We start from the raw sequence: 15084 nt of genomic DNA on the forward strand, positions 1-15084 counted from the left end.
TCTAACAAATGATTTTTGGAATGATGAATATAATTTACAACTTTTAGTTAATTTTATATAAAAAAAATAATGAAAATACCTATATATTATAGCAATCCGAATAAATGCCAGCAAAGTTGTGTTTTGTCAATCGTACTTTTTGGATAATTTTTCAAAAAAATCTGTAAAAAAAATTAAATTGTGTGTTCATTGTAACGGTTTTTTTGTAAGGTTGCAACTGTTCATTGTAGAGTTGTGTCTATTCGAATATTCGTATCTTTTGAAATCTATATATATTTTTCTGTTTGAACTGTTTTCATTTTTTTTGCCATGACACCAAATAATATAAAATTTCAATCTCAACGGTTTTTACAGCTCTCTAAATTATTCTCTAGCATTCATTCTTTTAAAAGTGAATAGATTCCTCCAATTCTTGATTTAACAAAAGATTTTTGGAATGATGAATCTAATTTACAACTTTTAGCTAATTTTATACCTAGAGTCTTTTTCGAAGAGTTAAATGGATTATATAATAAGCTTTTGAATTTGACTTTTGAATATGGTAATAAAGATGTCTTCTATTTAAAAGCAATTTATATGAGTTTTTAGGTATAATCAAGTGCACACACAACAATTGCAATTTTTCGTCCTTTTCGTAAAAAAAAAAATTTTTATTTGTTTTTTTTTAAATTCAAACGGTTGTATCTGTTCATTGTAGAGTTGTGTCTTTTCACTATATTTTATTTATATTTTTTCATCACAACTTTTCATTTTAATAGGTGTGTCTATTTAAATAGTCATGTTTTTTGAACTCTCTTTATATTTGTCTCTTCATCACTAACTAACAAGTTCGTTAAAACAATTTTTCCATTTTATGTTGAGTCTAGATAATTGAATATATTCTATAATCTAACTAAAATTTTAGAAATGATTATAGCAATAGAGAAATTTTATACAACTTAATATTGAATTTACAGTTGTGTCTATTTATCTTAACTTTCCGTTAAAAAAATATTTCCTGTACACAAAATCGGAATACAAATATAAATTTGAGAACATGACAAAAGAATTTAGGGAGAGTTACTATAATATTACTAAATTGTTTTCTTATTACTAGAGTAGTACAAAAAGGTTGATAATTACTATAATAACTAATTATGTACCATTTGTACCCCTAAAACTAGTGTTAGGAAAAATGCAATTACAGAAAATACCATTAAGGAAAAAAAAACATTGGAAAGTGGGAGAAAGTCTATCGTTGGTTTGATGGTATACAAATCGGGTACATAAAAATGGTAGAGAAAGTTGGTATATTAAGTTGGTAGACTGTAGGTGTACGATAGATTAAAATGGAAGATTTAGTTGTAGTGATGATACACTTATGTGAAAAGTAGATTAATTAGGTAGATTTATGTTCTTGGTAGATTAACTTGGTAGATTAATTGTGTTTGATGATAGACTTATTAATTGGGCGAGTTTTTAGATAGATTTTATTGGTAGCGCAGATATTTTTGATAGACTTATTAACCATTGCAATAGATATAATTGACAGACTTAAGATGCTAATAAATTGTTTTGGTATACTTATATAGTTAATAGATTCCTCTGACAGATTTATAAAAATGTAGCGGTAGACTTATAAAATATGGTAGAGATATTGTTGGGTGTACGTACATAACGTTATTTTGTTTAATGTATGTTGCAGTTTGGTGTACGTACATAACGTTATTGAGATTAGTGTACGCACATAACATTCTTTTGCTTAGTGTACGTCCATAAATCCGTTTTCATGAAAGATATTATTGTAATTTTGTAGTCATCTTCAACATATCTTCTTCTGCAACGCTAGCTAATATTGTCGTTGTTGTTCATCGGAAATGGAACAAGTAAGAGATGTTACTAAAACAAGTAAGAGATGTTACTAGAACAACCTACGTAATTCGTAATTTTTTATTTATTTATTATATTTCCGAGAGGTAATGAATAATAACCATACAAATTTACATTTTATCTATAGAGGGTAATATTTAGATAACATAAATAGTATTTGTCAAATTGTATTACTCAGTTCAACTAGGTACAACTAAATATATATTTAGATTTGCATTTCTATTTAAAATATGAAAATGATAATTAAGGTTTATAAGAATTTCTTTACATATTGAACTATTAAAGAACCATGTTTAATCAACAATACAANAGTAGATTAATTAGGTAGATTTATGTTCTTGGTAGATTAACTTGGTAGATTAATTGTGTTTGATGATAGACTTATTAATTGGGCGAGTTTTTAGATAGATTTTATTGGTAGCGCAGATATTTTTGATAGACTTATTAACCATTGCAATAGATATAATTGACAGACTTAAGATGCTAATAAATTGTTTTGGTATACTTATATAGTTAATAGATTCCTCTGACAGATTTATAAAAATGTAGCGGTAGACTTATAAAATATGGTAGAGATATTGTTGGGTGTACGTACATAACGTTATTTTGTTTAATGTATGTTGCAGTTTGGTGTACGTACATAACGTTATTGAGATTAGTGTACGCACATAACATTCTTTTGCTTAGTGTACGTCCATAAATCCGTTTTCATGAAAGATATTATTGTAATTTTGTAGTCATCTTCAACATATCTTCTTCTGCAACGCTAGCTAATATTGTCGTTGTTGTTCATCGGAAATGGAACAAGTAAGAGATGTTACTAAAACAAGTAAGAGATGTTACTAGAACAACCTACGTAATTCGTAATTTTTTATTTATTTATTATATTTCCGAGAGGTAATGAATAATAACCATACAAATTTACATTTTATCTATAGAGGGTAATATTTAGATAACATAAATAGTATTTGTCAAATTGTATTACTCAGTTCAACTAGGTACAACTAAATATATATTTAGATTTGCATTTCTATTTAAAATATGAAAATGATAATTAAGGTTTATAAGAATTTCTTTACATATTGAACTATTAAAGAACCATGTTTAATCAACAATACAAGAATTTATCACTTTCTAATATATACTATCGTTTTCACATAAAACACTCTTTATAGTATAAGGAAGACTTAGCAAGTGATCACCTCAAATGAAGCAAAAGAGGTGAAACCCAAGTTTTTATGAACATTGTGTTATGAAAACTTTGTATATGCTAATTAATAGTGATAAATCTTGTGGCCAACTGCTAATTAATAATTTATATTGTAGTCCACCTGGAAATACGAAAAAATGCAAAAGTTCAACTATGAATATGAGAGTACAACTGGACAACTATGTATTATTATGTGTATACCAAATAATTTTTTACTAATATTCTGTTGTCTTTGGTTCATTTTACCACATGTGATGATTTTAAATGAATATCCCGCCGCCAAAAATTTATTTATTTTTCGTTTTCACATGATCTATATCTACATTTATTTTAATAGCTCTATAGTTGCACCAAATAGTTCAAGTTATACTGAAATTTCTCAGTTGTACCTAAGTGATCTAGTTGTACATAAAACCTCACATTTACCCAAAAATTTTATTAATTACAACCAAACAAATCTCAGTCCCTCCGTCTCTGTTGCAATTCTTTTATCTTCTGCAAAGACTCCATCTTCTACTCCTTATAGCTTCTAAGTAGATATTATTTCCCATCTATTACTTCATTAAGCTCTCCCACTTCTTCTCTCAAACATCTCTACTATTTCTCCATCCTTTGATCCCTTTTCTGATAAAGATAGAGTAAACCACACATCTCCAAATAAATATGTGAAGTTTAAAATCACGTAACATAAAAAAAACATTGATAAATGCATCAACTAAATATGACAAATAAAATTCAGCTCTAACTTCTTAAGAAGCCAATTAATTAAGTCGATCTCCACCCACCAAAGCGAAGTCTCATTTACCGATAGCAAGCGAAATGAACACCGTTGACGAGAGCTCGTGTGTGTCCAGTAATGAACCTTTACCCATCGGGGTTAGTAAAAACCAATAATCTCAACAAGCTTCTTCAGCTAATCAAAAGGAAGGCGACACCATTACCCACGAACCATACTTCAAAATAGCCATAAATAAACTAGTTTTCAGTAATTAGTCCCAGCAAGATGCTTTGTCTAGTACTAGAACCTAAAGAATTCATAGGCACATTGGTAGGCTGTATTGTACATACACATTTCTAGAACCAAGAGTGAGCGAAAAGAATAGAGCGGCCATAAAGATTGCATAAGCTAGAAAGATATCAGGAACCTAGTATGGACATTTATAGATTAAATTCAGCAGTTTAAGCTAATTCTAAGTAGCTACATACTAAAGTGAAGGATCTATGTTGCTGTTCCGTGCATTGATAATCCAATACGACATAGATAACAGTAAAGGAGGTGCATAAACTGTTAAAGAAGAGGTAGTTCTGGATAATACCTGATGCAATCCCAGAAGCCGCACCAGATGCAGTGAGAGCTATTCTCCTTTCTCTGTTGTTTTCCATCATCGATCAAAATCCCCTTTATAATAAAACGGAAGTACACAACATTGTTTTGTAGACTATATAATTTTAATAAGTTGGTTACAAATAGGTTATACATTAATGATAGATTAATTGGTTACAAATAGGTTATACCGAAAATCTTAAAGAGAATATTCTACAGAATAATATCATCTAACTTACCATATTAATTTTCTTTATTAAATTATTCATCAAATAAAATCTTTTGATATCTAACTTAATATATTAATTTGTTAATTATCATTATACTTCACCTCTCATTTTTATATATGAGTTTATTTTGTGAAACAAATAAATTATCATATTATTTATTATAATTAAAAAATAGTTTTATTTTCGGATATACCATAAGTTGAATTTTTAAAAACAAATATAAATTGTTCAATCTATAAAATATTCAAGCTTTAGTAATATTATTCTTTAGAAATAATATATATTGAATTAAAAATTTTACTGAGTAACGGGTCAAAATTTAAATATTGTAAATTCAAATTTACAATATTATGTCTTATAATGACATTCAAGTCATGATGAAATATAAATTGTTGAAATAACTTCACATATATAATCTAATACAACATATTAAAATTTTATTTTAAAATCGAAAATATACAAAATTTTGTATAAAATATAATTTAACCAGTGTTATATTACGGATACTTATCTAGAATCATTAACAATATAAAACTTACAAAATATGTATCTTTTTTCAACCCATCATATTTAGCATATGATTTTATTGTTAATGTTTTATACAAAAAAACTTTTAAAAACAATCACATAAATTATATTTTATATAAAAATTACAATATAAATAAGCACTGGTTTTAATCTAGTTTTATATTACCACGTGAATTGAAAACCCAGATTCACACTTGCCAAAAAATGTTTCAGAAACAAAGAAAAAATTAAACACAAAACAGAGTTGTTGAGTATTCTAAAATTCAACTTGGCAACACAACAAACAGGTCTAGCTAAAAACAAAAGAGCCGAATTTACATATATAAAGTCGTTGAGTATTAAGACTTTGCGGTCTTACAATTACTCAAGAAGCAGAGATTAAGTCAAAATCTCTCCCAAATTATATCTCCTTATGCAAAATAGAGCTACATAAAAAAAAACGAACTCAACCGATCGAGATCCATAACACATCACCGTCCTAAAAAGACATTTTACATGAATTCGATTGTTCAGCATTTCATTAAACTCGAAACTTTAAAACATGCAATGGTTACCAAAGTAGAAACTGTAGAAAATCGGAGCTTTCACCGGTCGATCTGTCCATTTAGCCGGAAAATGTGACCGCTTTTTTGCTTCTCCGGTAGGCCTTCATGCTTCAATGCGCTTTTGGCTTTTTTTATGGATTCCAAAGTAGAGAAGAAAAACAAGTTTGGGCTAGTGATTAAAATTGAGGTTTTTGTTTCGTTTCTGAAAACAAACATATACGAAAAAAGGAAAAAAAAAATTCTGATGAAGATTATATCTTTCAAGGTAATTAAAGAAATAGGGGAAAAAAATAACGGAAAAATAATAAACCAAAATCTAGTCATTGAACAAATTTCTCCAAAAACACCTAATGAATCAATTTAAGCAGATATAAGTTCTTCGGATTAAAAAAAAAAAAATCACATCTAGATCTGTAACAAGAATATGGTTTCTTATGTTTGGATGCTATGATTTTGTGGAAAAAGATGAATCAATTAGAAAGAATTAATCTGGTCTTTTTTCCAACCAAATTTAACTAGAAAATGGCACAAACCGTAAATAAACACACAAATACTGGTTTCCAAGTAATGTTCAAACTTTTATGTATTATTACTGTAAGACTGATTTCAAACGTAATATTATGGTAATAAGGCAACTTTTATGTATTATTATAGGTAATTTCCCAAAAATTTAATGTAAAACATCAACCAAAAAAGAACAATATTATACTTTTTTTAAAAGATGAACCAACAACAACCAAATCTTTATGATTTGTGGATCTTGTTTTCCAAGAAACCACTATACGAACAGGAAAATAAAAAGGATTAGTCGATGAATCATAAAAAACAGCAAGATCGGAATACAAATATAAATTTGAGAACATGATAAAAGAATTATTAAAATTTATAAAACTATAAATTCAAGAGAAGACAGTTTTTTTTTTTTTTGAGTTATGGTAAAGGACCTATCTTTTTAGAGTTTCCAGCTTTTTAGGGTTTCTAGTAGATTTAATATACAACTTTAAAAATCATTTTAGCTTAACTTGGAAAATAAACTGAACATAAATGAAACCCAATAATTAACATTCAACCAAACCCAGAATCAAAACTGAATAAGAACCCAAAATTCTTAGAGAATGCTTTAAAAAGTCTTATAAAGTTACTGAAATTTTCTTTTAAAAGTCTTATAAAATTATTGAAAATTTCTTAAAAGTTTCTTCAAATTAATCGATTTTCTATTTTATATTCATAATGAAATAAATTGAAGTAAACTTTAATATAAAATTCTTATTTTATATTTATTTCATGTAAAATTTAATAATTTAGAATATGATATAAGAACAGGATGTATCAATACTGTGTACTATATTCTATCTTTTAGTAAAACTAAATAAATGTTTTCAATCCATTCATATATATGCTTGGAAGCTTTTATGCAGTAATTTTGTAATATTTCTTATGGATTACAAATGACATTAATTCATTATGAACTAATAAATAGTTTTATAAAACCTTGCCGCCCTTTCCTCTTCTTCGTTCTCTTTTGTTTACTAAGAACTACAAGAGATCTGGCTCTTGAAACCTGATAACCAAAAAAAGTGAAATATATAATTTACTATTGTACACTCATCTGGCTCTTGAAAGGAATTGAGCAAGTTTGGATTCAATAAATCTTGCTGATCGGAGTGTTGTAAATATCCAGAAGCAATGCATAGTGGCTCCTGCTTATATATGAAAACGAATTTAATTAGTAAAATATGTTTTCATGATTTTTTTTTTTTTTGGAAGGCTTTTTGTTATAATGATTAAATGTTCTATAAAATGTGTAAGAGTAGGTAACATACCACGTCAGGTGGATATTGTGGTATTGTTAATGACTCTGGCAATGGGACTAGACTTGGTTGTGTACTCGTTGTGGGAGTAGCCTCGCTTATTGCTGGAACGGGCAATAATCCAGCAAATACTTCGTCCATGTTCTCAGTTTCTACCATTGTAGGGACTTGCCTAAGCTCCTCTATATTTCACAAAGGCAACACTTAAGTTTATTCATCAATATAGACATATCACACAATAGAGTTTTATATAAAACTTGAAGCACGACAAAAAAAAAAAAAGGTATACCATTGATTGAGGAAATGGTTCCGATGACGGGGGAACCACGAAGGACTAAATGGCAACCTTTGATCATCAAGCATATTGACTTGTTTAACTGGAAGATACCTGAGGTAATCATAAATTGAATTAGCAAACATGTTTGGCTTCCCTTTGAGTAAACTAGCTAGCTAGACAAGTACAACAGTTCGTCCCATATAAATTCTAACATGAGAAATCATTTATTGTATACCGATCGATATCATCCTGGCTACTTATATCTTAATCATAATAATAATAATACTATTAAAAGAGGAGTACGTTTGGGTAAATGTCCAAAATCCTTATTATATTTACTCAAATTGCCACTCAATTTTATAAGAAGGAATAGCTTTATTCAAATTGAAACGGATAAAATGGTCAGAAAAAAAACAAAATCGATTACTCGACCCGTTTTGTATAAAATCCGCGCGTTTTATCTCCTGTTCCTTTTTTCTTCTAAATTGAGTAAATTTGACCTAATATTATTATTTGTTTATCTCCTCTCTCGATCGCCGCCCACAGAAGAAAAGAAGAGGAGGAAGAAGAAGATGTCTCCGATGATGAAGAAGAAGAAGATATCCCCGAAGCTAAATGGAAGAAATTGAATTTGGATTTCAAGGAAAATAAGCTAGCTTCTGGAGATTATGTAAGCTGTTGTGCGAATGTTTTGTGTATAGTTGAAGTGTGAGAATGATGCAAATAAGGATTATGCAAGACAGTAAGAATGTGTTTCTTTTTTCAGGTTGATGCCGCCGTTCGACAGCTTCAGAATTAGAAACTGGTCCAGCAATTAGACCTGCAGAAAAAACAACTGTACGATGTTGAAACCAAGATCCAATAGTTGGTAAATAAACCAAACATCTTATGATGATGAACTTATCTCAGACCGGCTTTAAAATTAGGTCAGGTCAGCAATTACTTGGTTTTTTTGTGGTCGTGTTCCTTTTCTGTCTTGTAGAACGACTAATTGGATGTTTAACTCAGAGGGTCTATGGTGTTATTTCTGCTTCTTGAAGATTTAGTTGGTTAAAGATATGATATTGCTTGGAGTTCATGACAGAGAACTATAAGAAACCCAACAGACAAGTCTACAAAGCTAATTACTTTGAGAAATTGCAGGAGTTGGTTTTCTAAGTTATATATCGAATGTTTTGGTGAATGAATTTTCAGATTTTGGTTTGAGTATTAATTTTCTGACTTATAATTGCAGGTTTTGGTAAAGTAATTTGCAGCTTTTGATTTTTTGAGTTATACATTGCAGGTTTTTGGCCAATAAATTTGCAAATTTGGTTTGTTAAATTGCAGGATCGACAAAGAGAAATCGATTATGAAACAGTTCATATGCTATTGACATGTTTGAAGCAGAAAAAAAAAAAAAAAAAGAATGGGCAAGATTAGTCTAATTTCAGCTAAGTATATTGTTACAATTTTATGGGCTGAAGTATATGAACATATGAGTCCCCTTTTTTGTAATTATTTGTACAATTAAGTATGCTCAAGTATATGAACGTGAAATGGCTCTACAATCTTGCAGTGATCTCCTTGGAGCTGAAGCTTTTCTGGTTGTGACTATCGCTGGTTTGTCTACGGAGGTGAAATCAGGACAGGTCTCAGGTTCCACGGCGGGAGCATGAGTTGTTTCGTGAGTAAACGCAACCAGGTCTCTCAGTTCAGTTTGTGGCTGTGAAACTGCAGACTTCTGCAAAATGCAATGTTCAGTTACAGGATGGGAAGGCACCATTGTGTGAACAAGAGTAGCTTTGCGTGTCTTTGCTCTTAACTCAGCTTGTGATAGAGATGTTGCAGGTTCAAGTAGAGGAAGAGAAGGCACATAGTGGACGAGAGCAGCTATGCGTGTCTCCGTTCTTAGCCCAGCTTGTGATTGAGAAGTTGCAGGCTTCTGCAGAACGATATGTTCAGGTAATGGAAGAGAAGACAACACTATGTGAAGAGGCGTGAACATCCGCTTCTTCTTAAACGGGTCATGTAATTTGTGTTTTTTTCAAATAAACCATTGGTGATGATGATATGAGACAAATTCGGAGTGACTTTTACGGGACTTTACGTCTCTGTTCGGCTGATTTTTCTTTTGCCCCAGCACAAAATATAATAAATATTATATTTAATTTTATAAATTAGATAGTTATAACATGTAACTTAGGATATTTAATCTTATAACATGCCCCAGTTCAATCCTCTGTGTCAAGAGTGTCCTTTTAACCAGTATATTCGTTTAGTTCTTTTGTAAAGATCATGACTACTATAAGTCTATAACATGTATCTAAGGGGGTTAGAATTGGGTGTAGTCTTTTGGTAATTGTACAGATAGCGGCTTCTCAAAAGCCGAGGCTTTCCACAAGCCATGTAAGCCTTTCAATCCTTAGTCAATATATTAATCCAGTGAAAAAAAAAAAAAAAAAACATGTAACAAATGTCACCGTAAATTGTTGTTGGCTGAGACTAGATCATATTTAATTGTTTTACTTTTTAGATCCTAAATTAAACTATATTTAAATATTAGCATTTAAATTAAACTTACAAATATTATGATACACAAATTAAATTATAAGTACTATTGTTAAATAACAAGTATTATGATTCATTCTTAGACCAAAAGTATTATAAGTGTTGAAATAAGTCAAAAATATGGTTTCCAAAAATACTGTACTTAGATCATTTTTTTAAGTGTCATTTAATTTAATTTTGGATCTTATACTTAATCGGATCTTGATCAAAAGATCCCCTTTTTAAAAATGGGTCATGTAATTTGTGTTTTTGTTTTGCAAAGCACTAGGATTTAACATAATTAATAAATTTAATTGGTTATCACTTTTGAAAATGTAGTATCATTACTTTTTCTATTGTAATGGTTTTCAGGATATATAAAACGTAAATGACATAAATAACAAAATATATGATCATCTTTTATTTTCTAAAATATAGTATAACATTGAAATCATAAGTTATGTTTTAAACAAAAAAAGTTTTGTACCGCGATGGATCACATGTTAATTAGTTTCCACATGTAGACTTATTAATTAAATTAAAGTGTGTTGGGCAGATGCGACTGCGGGTCTAAATATTTCAATAAAAATAAATATATTTTATATATACTATCGTAGGATAATTTTCTGTGGGGGTTAAAAATCTTTAAATACATTGTGGGATAAGTTGTGGGACAAGTCTAGCATGACGGGTTTGAACTATTAAACCAACACTAAAACTTTTAACTTATTTCTTATATTATATTTTTATTATATAAACTACAAAATATGCAAACACGTCACAGAAAAAAGTATATTATATTGTTTCAACTAAGACTTAAAAATTAAGAATCAAAAATATATATATTAAAAACATAATAAAATTAAAAATCGTCCCGCGGTGTACCGCAGGTTCAAACCTAGTGTATTCAAATATCATATTCGAGTATGAATTGAGGAGAAGAAAATCAAACTGAACCATATTGTATTTAACCACACACACACACAAATAACTTTGGTTTAACCAAAAATAAAGAAAATAGTTACTCGACCATCTTAATTTTAATTGATATCATAAGAAAATTAACTTGCCAACCTCTAGTTTAGGCTTGTGCAAAAAAATCTAATCAAAAATCTGAACTGTAACCGAACCAAAAAATTAGACTGAATCCAAATCGAGAAATTTCAATTTAATCAGGATTTTAGAAATTCTGAAAAAATCTATATCCGATCCAACCCAAACCAAATTTTTACTTTTACCCTATTACAATCTAAAATTCCCTGCCTGAAAAACTCGAATCCGTCCCTACTAGAAACCGACTCTAATACTTGGATGCCCAGCCCTCATTTAGTTCATATTTTTGGTTTAAAACTATTTGATAGTAAAAAAATAAAGTAACTCGTGTGTATAGAAAATAAATTTCACATATAACACAAGCAGAATCAGCCTTGGTCAGAAGCTGGTTAAATAAGAGCCTAGCTTGTGGCTTATATAATTATTTTATTTGAAAATGGTATTTCTTTTCCCCTTGGAGAAAGCTATTTTTTGCCTTTGAAAAAGCCATTTTTCCTTTTGAAAAACATTTCCTCCCTTTAAAATATTGTTTTCTTAAATTTAGTCTTAGTTTTGAAAAAAAAAACTGCTTGAGGCCTCTAAAGTATCAGTATACAAGAAAAATGAAATAGACAAATAGACAATACTGATACCTTTCTTGAGCATTTTCATCTTGATATATGAATAACGAAATATGAAACTAAATAAATCTATGTGCTGGTAACTCCACAAACAATAATTTTCTTTAAAAAAAAAGTTTGCAAGAAGCAAATAACTCTTTCTTTCTCACCTTCAGTAGCAATAGATTGATCTACTTTTTAGGATTCTGCACATGAAATCTAAGGATTGATATAAAAAGAAAACAAAACAAAAATCAAAGAAGACAAGAAATATGGTTATATGTTGGAAATCAGTATGGTATTTACTCATAATCTAGACAGATCTCTACTATGTCTCTTTTGTACAATTCAATAAAACTTTGATGTAGGATCTGAATTGCAATAGAGCTAAACTGCAAAGAAAAAAAAAAATGAGAGACACTTACTAGGGAGTTTGAGTAAAAAAGGTGAGCGATAATAAAACTAGGGAAGTTTGTATGGGTGATATTGAGAACCCTACCATATAGGTATATATATATACCCAATGTCCAATGAGGAAGCTCTTAGCTACTTTATCATCATAACGACAACTGTTTTGTATTTTTTTTTTATTTTGCCAGCTTTTTTATAATTTACACTATTTATTTTTTTGTTATTATTCAGAACTCCATTAATTTACCCTCGGTATTAGTAGATATACTTCAAAAACTTTTTTTTTGACTTTTTTTACAATATTTATAATTTAGTAACTTAAACAAGATCTAATTCACTAAAATTTAAGTAAACATACTGTTTAAAGTTAATGTAAGTTTTTGTGACAGCGCCGCAAATTACAAAACTAGTGAAAACTAATTACATTTTAAAATAATTATAATGAATAAACTAAATATAGTTATACGGCGCCACAAATTATAGAACTAGTGAAAACTAGTTAACATTTATAAATAATGATAATGCATAACTAAATTTTGCTATATTGTTGTTATGCGGTGTCGTTAATTATAAAACTTATAAATTAAAAAACAATATATTAACTGTCAATTATTACTTTTTACTAATATTTTACTATTAAATAAGTTTATACAATATTTTGTATCAAATTAACGTGATAAAAAATTACTAAATACTTTGATTATTATTATGCAAATCTCAACAAATTAGTTGTATTTTCCAGAAAAAATCGACGACATAATTTAATTTATTTATGTAGATATGTCATTTTGAGACTAAAGACAATCCCAAGATGGAAAAAAACTGTGAATTGACAGTGAGTTGTCAATTCAAAAACTAAATTTTATTGGAGGGTAATATATTTTAAAAGAGTAAAGCAAATAAATAAAATGAAAAATATATATAGAAAAAGCATGGAAGGTTATGTTAGGAAAAAAAAGAAAGAGAGACAATGATTGTTACACGTGCTATTTGCAATGGATTCTACCCAAATCTATCATATTGTTTACAGACTTTAACNTTTTTTTTTTTTTTTTTTTTTTTTTTTTGCAACCGTTACACTTTTTAGATATTTTGTCAAACACGGAAAAGTATAGAGACAAGATAATCAGATTTTTTTTTTCCTTTTTCATAATTTTGACTTCTCATGAAGCAATTTTCTTTCCCTTTTTTTTATTTTTATGGGATATATTTTTGTTTAGGTGTACTTGGATAAGAAATCTACAAATGTATGTATGAACTTTTTTCGGTTCTTTTTAGAAAGGTGTATCCTAGAGAAAAAAGATAGAACACTGATTGATTTATGTAGATTTTTTTATTATTATTATTACTACGTTGTAAGAGATTCTTTAGACAAAAACAAAAACTAGCCTATATGCAAATTTGGCGTTTCATAAAAAAGTAATGTAAACCATCTATACATGCATCCCATATTAAAATCTTTAAATTACCATTGTGCTTCTATATTAACTCGTTAGCAGCCCATTAAAAGATTTAATATACAACTTTAAAAATCATTTTAGCTTAACTTAGAAAATAAACTGAACATAAAAGAAACCCAGTAATTAAAATTCAACCAAACCAGAATAAAAAATGAATAAGAATCCAAAATTCTTAGACATGCTTTAAAAAGTCTTATAAAGTTATTGAAATTTTCTTTTAAAAGTCTTATAAAGTTACTGAAAATTTCTTAAAATTTTCTTCAAATTAATCAATTTTTTCTATTCCATATTCATAATGAAATAATTTGAAGTAAACTTTAATATAAAATTCTTATTTTATATTTATTTCATGTAAAATTTAATAATTTAGAAAATGATATAAGAACAGGATGTATCAATACTATGTACTATGATCTATCTTTTAGTAAAACTAAAAATATGTTTTCAATCCATTCATATATATGCGTGGCAGATTTTATGCAGTAATTTTGTAATATTTCTTATGGATTACAAATGACATTAAGTCATTATGAACTAATAAATAATTTTATAAATTAGTTTCTAACTAGTACACATTGATTTAAAATAAACCGTTGCCGCCCTTTCCTCTTCTTCGTTCTCTTTTGTTAACTGAGAACTACAAGAGATCTAATAACAAAGACTGATATAACAAAAAGAGAATGAAGAAGACAGGATAACGGTAAATATATTTATGTGTAGTTAGGTTAGTTTGACATCAATTAATTTTTCTTAACTTCAGATTTCTTTTAGATTGATTAGTTCTAGTACACAAGGTATTAGAAAGTGTCATTTTATAAAAAATCTTTGGTAGTCTAAAGTTAATTATAATGGTATATGCCTGACAATATCAGATAAGTTAATTATACAAGAAACTACTTAACTACCTCAAACTGTATATGGTAATAGCAAATTTTTATTTAACGTTAAATGTCTTTAGACTAGACCACAAAAAAGAAACAAAATGTTGCATAATTTAATATTCTTCATCAACCCTATATCTTCGACTTGTCTCATAATGTTGGACTTGTAATGTCTGCTTTAAAAAAGAGCAGGAGAAAATCATTTATCTTACCTAATCATCTAAATACTCAATTAATAATTTAATATCTAACATAATTTAATTTTATATTGGAAAAAATGGTATAAATATTTTGTAGATTTGATTTTTTTCTCTAAACGATGAATTTCTTAAAAGTCAAACTTCTCCCTCCAAACCT

General features: G+C 28.4%; 1 protein-coding gene and 2 long non-coding RNA genes across 3 annotated transcripts in view; 2 read left to right on the plus strand and 1 right to left on the minus strand.

The window, feature by feature from the left end:
- The window catches only part of LOC104743594, a 28655-nt gene that overhangs the window by 6191 nt on the left and 7380 nt on the right, over nucleotides 1–15084 (minus strand). Inside the window, exon 4 of the mRNA XM_010464655.1 lies at nucleotides 7302–7409. Coding sequence (XP_010462957.1) covers nucleotides 7302–7409 — 108 coding nt within the window. The remainder of the gene's footprint in view (nucleotides 1–7301; nucleotides 7410–15084) is intronic.
- Nucleotides 5374–5601, plus strand: LOC104741475. The gene is made up of 2 exons (XR_760322.1): nucleotides 5374–5412; nucleotides 5449–5601. It is a non-coding gene; the product is annotated as an uncharacterized LOC104741475 (long non-coding RNA).
- On the plus strand, nucleotides 8294–9906 carry LOC109128610. The gene is made up of 3 exons (XR_002035022.1): nucleotides 8294–8464; nucleotides 8561–8662; nucleotides 9124–9906. It is a non-coding gene; the product is annotated as an uncharacterized LOC109128610 (long non-coding RNA).

The sequence above is a fragment of the Camelina sativa genome, chromosome 14 (assembly GCF_000633955.1).
Source record: "Camelina sativa cultivar DH55 chromosome 14, Cs, whole genome shotgun sequence".
NCBI lineage: Eukaryota > Viridiplantae > Streptophyta > Magnoliopsida > Brassicales > Brassicaceae > Camelina > Camelina sativa.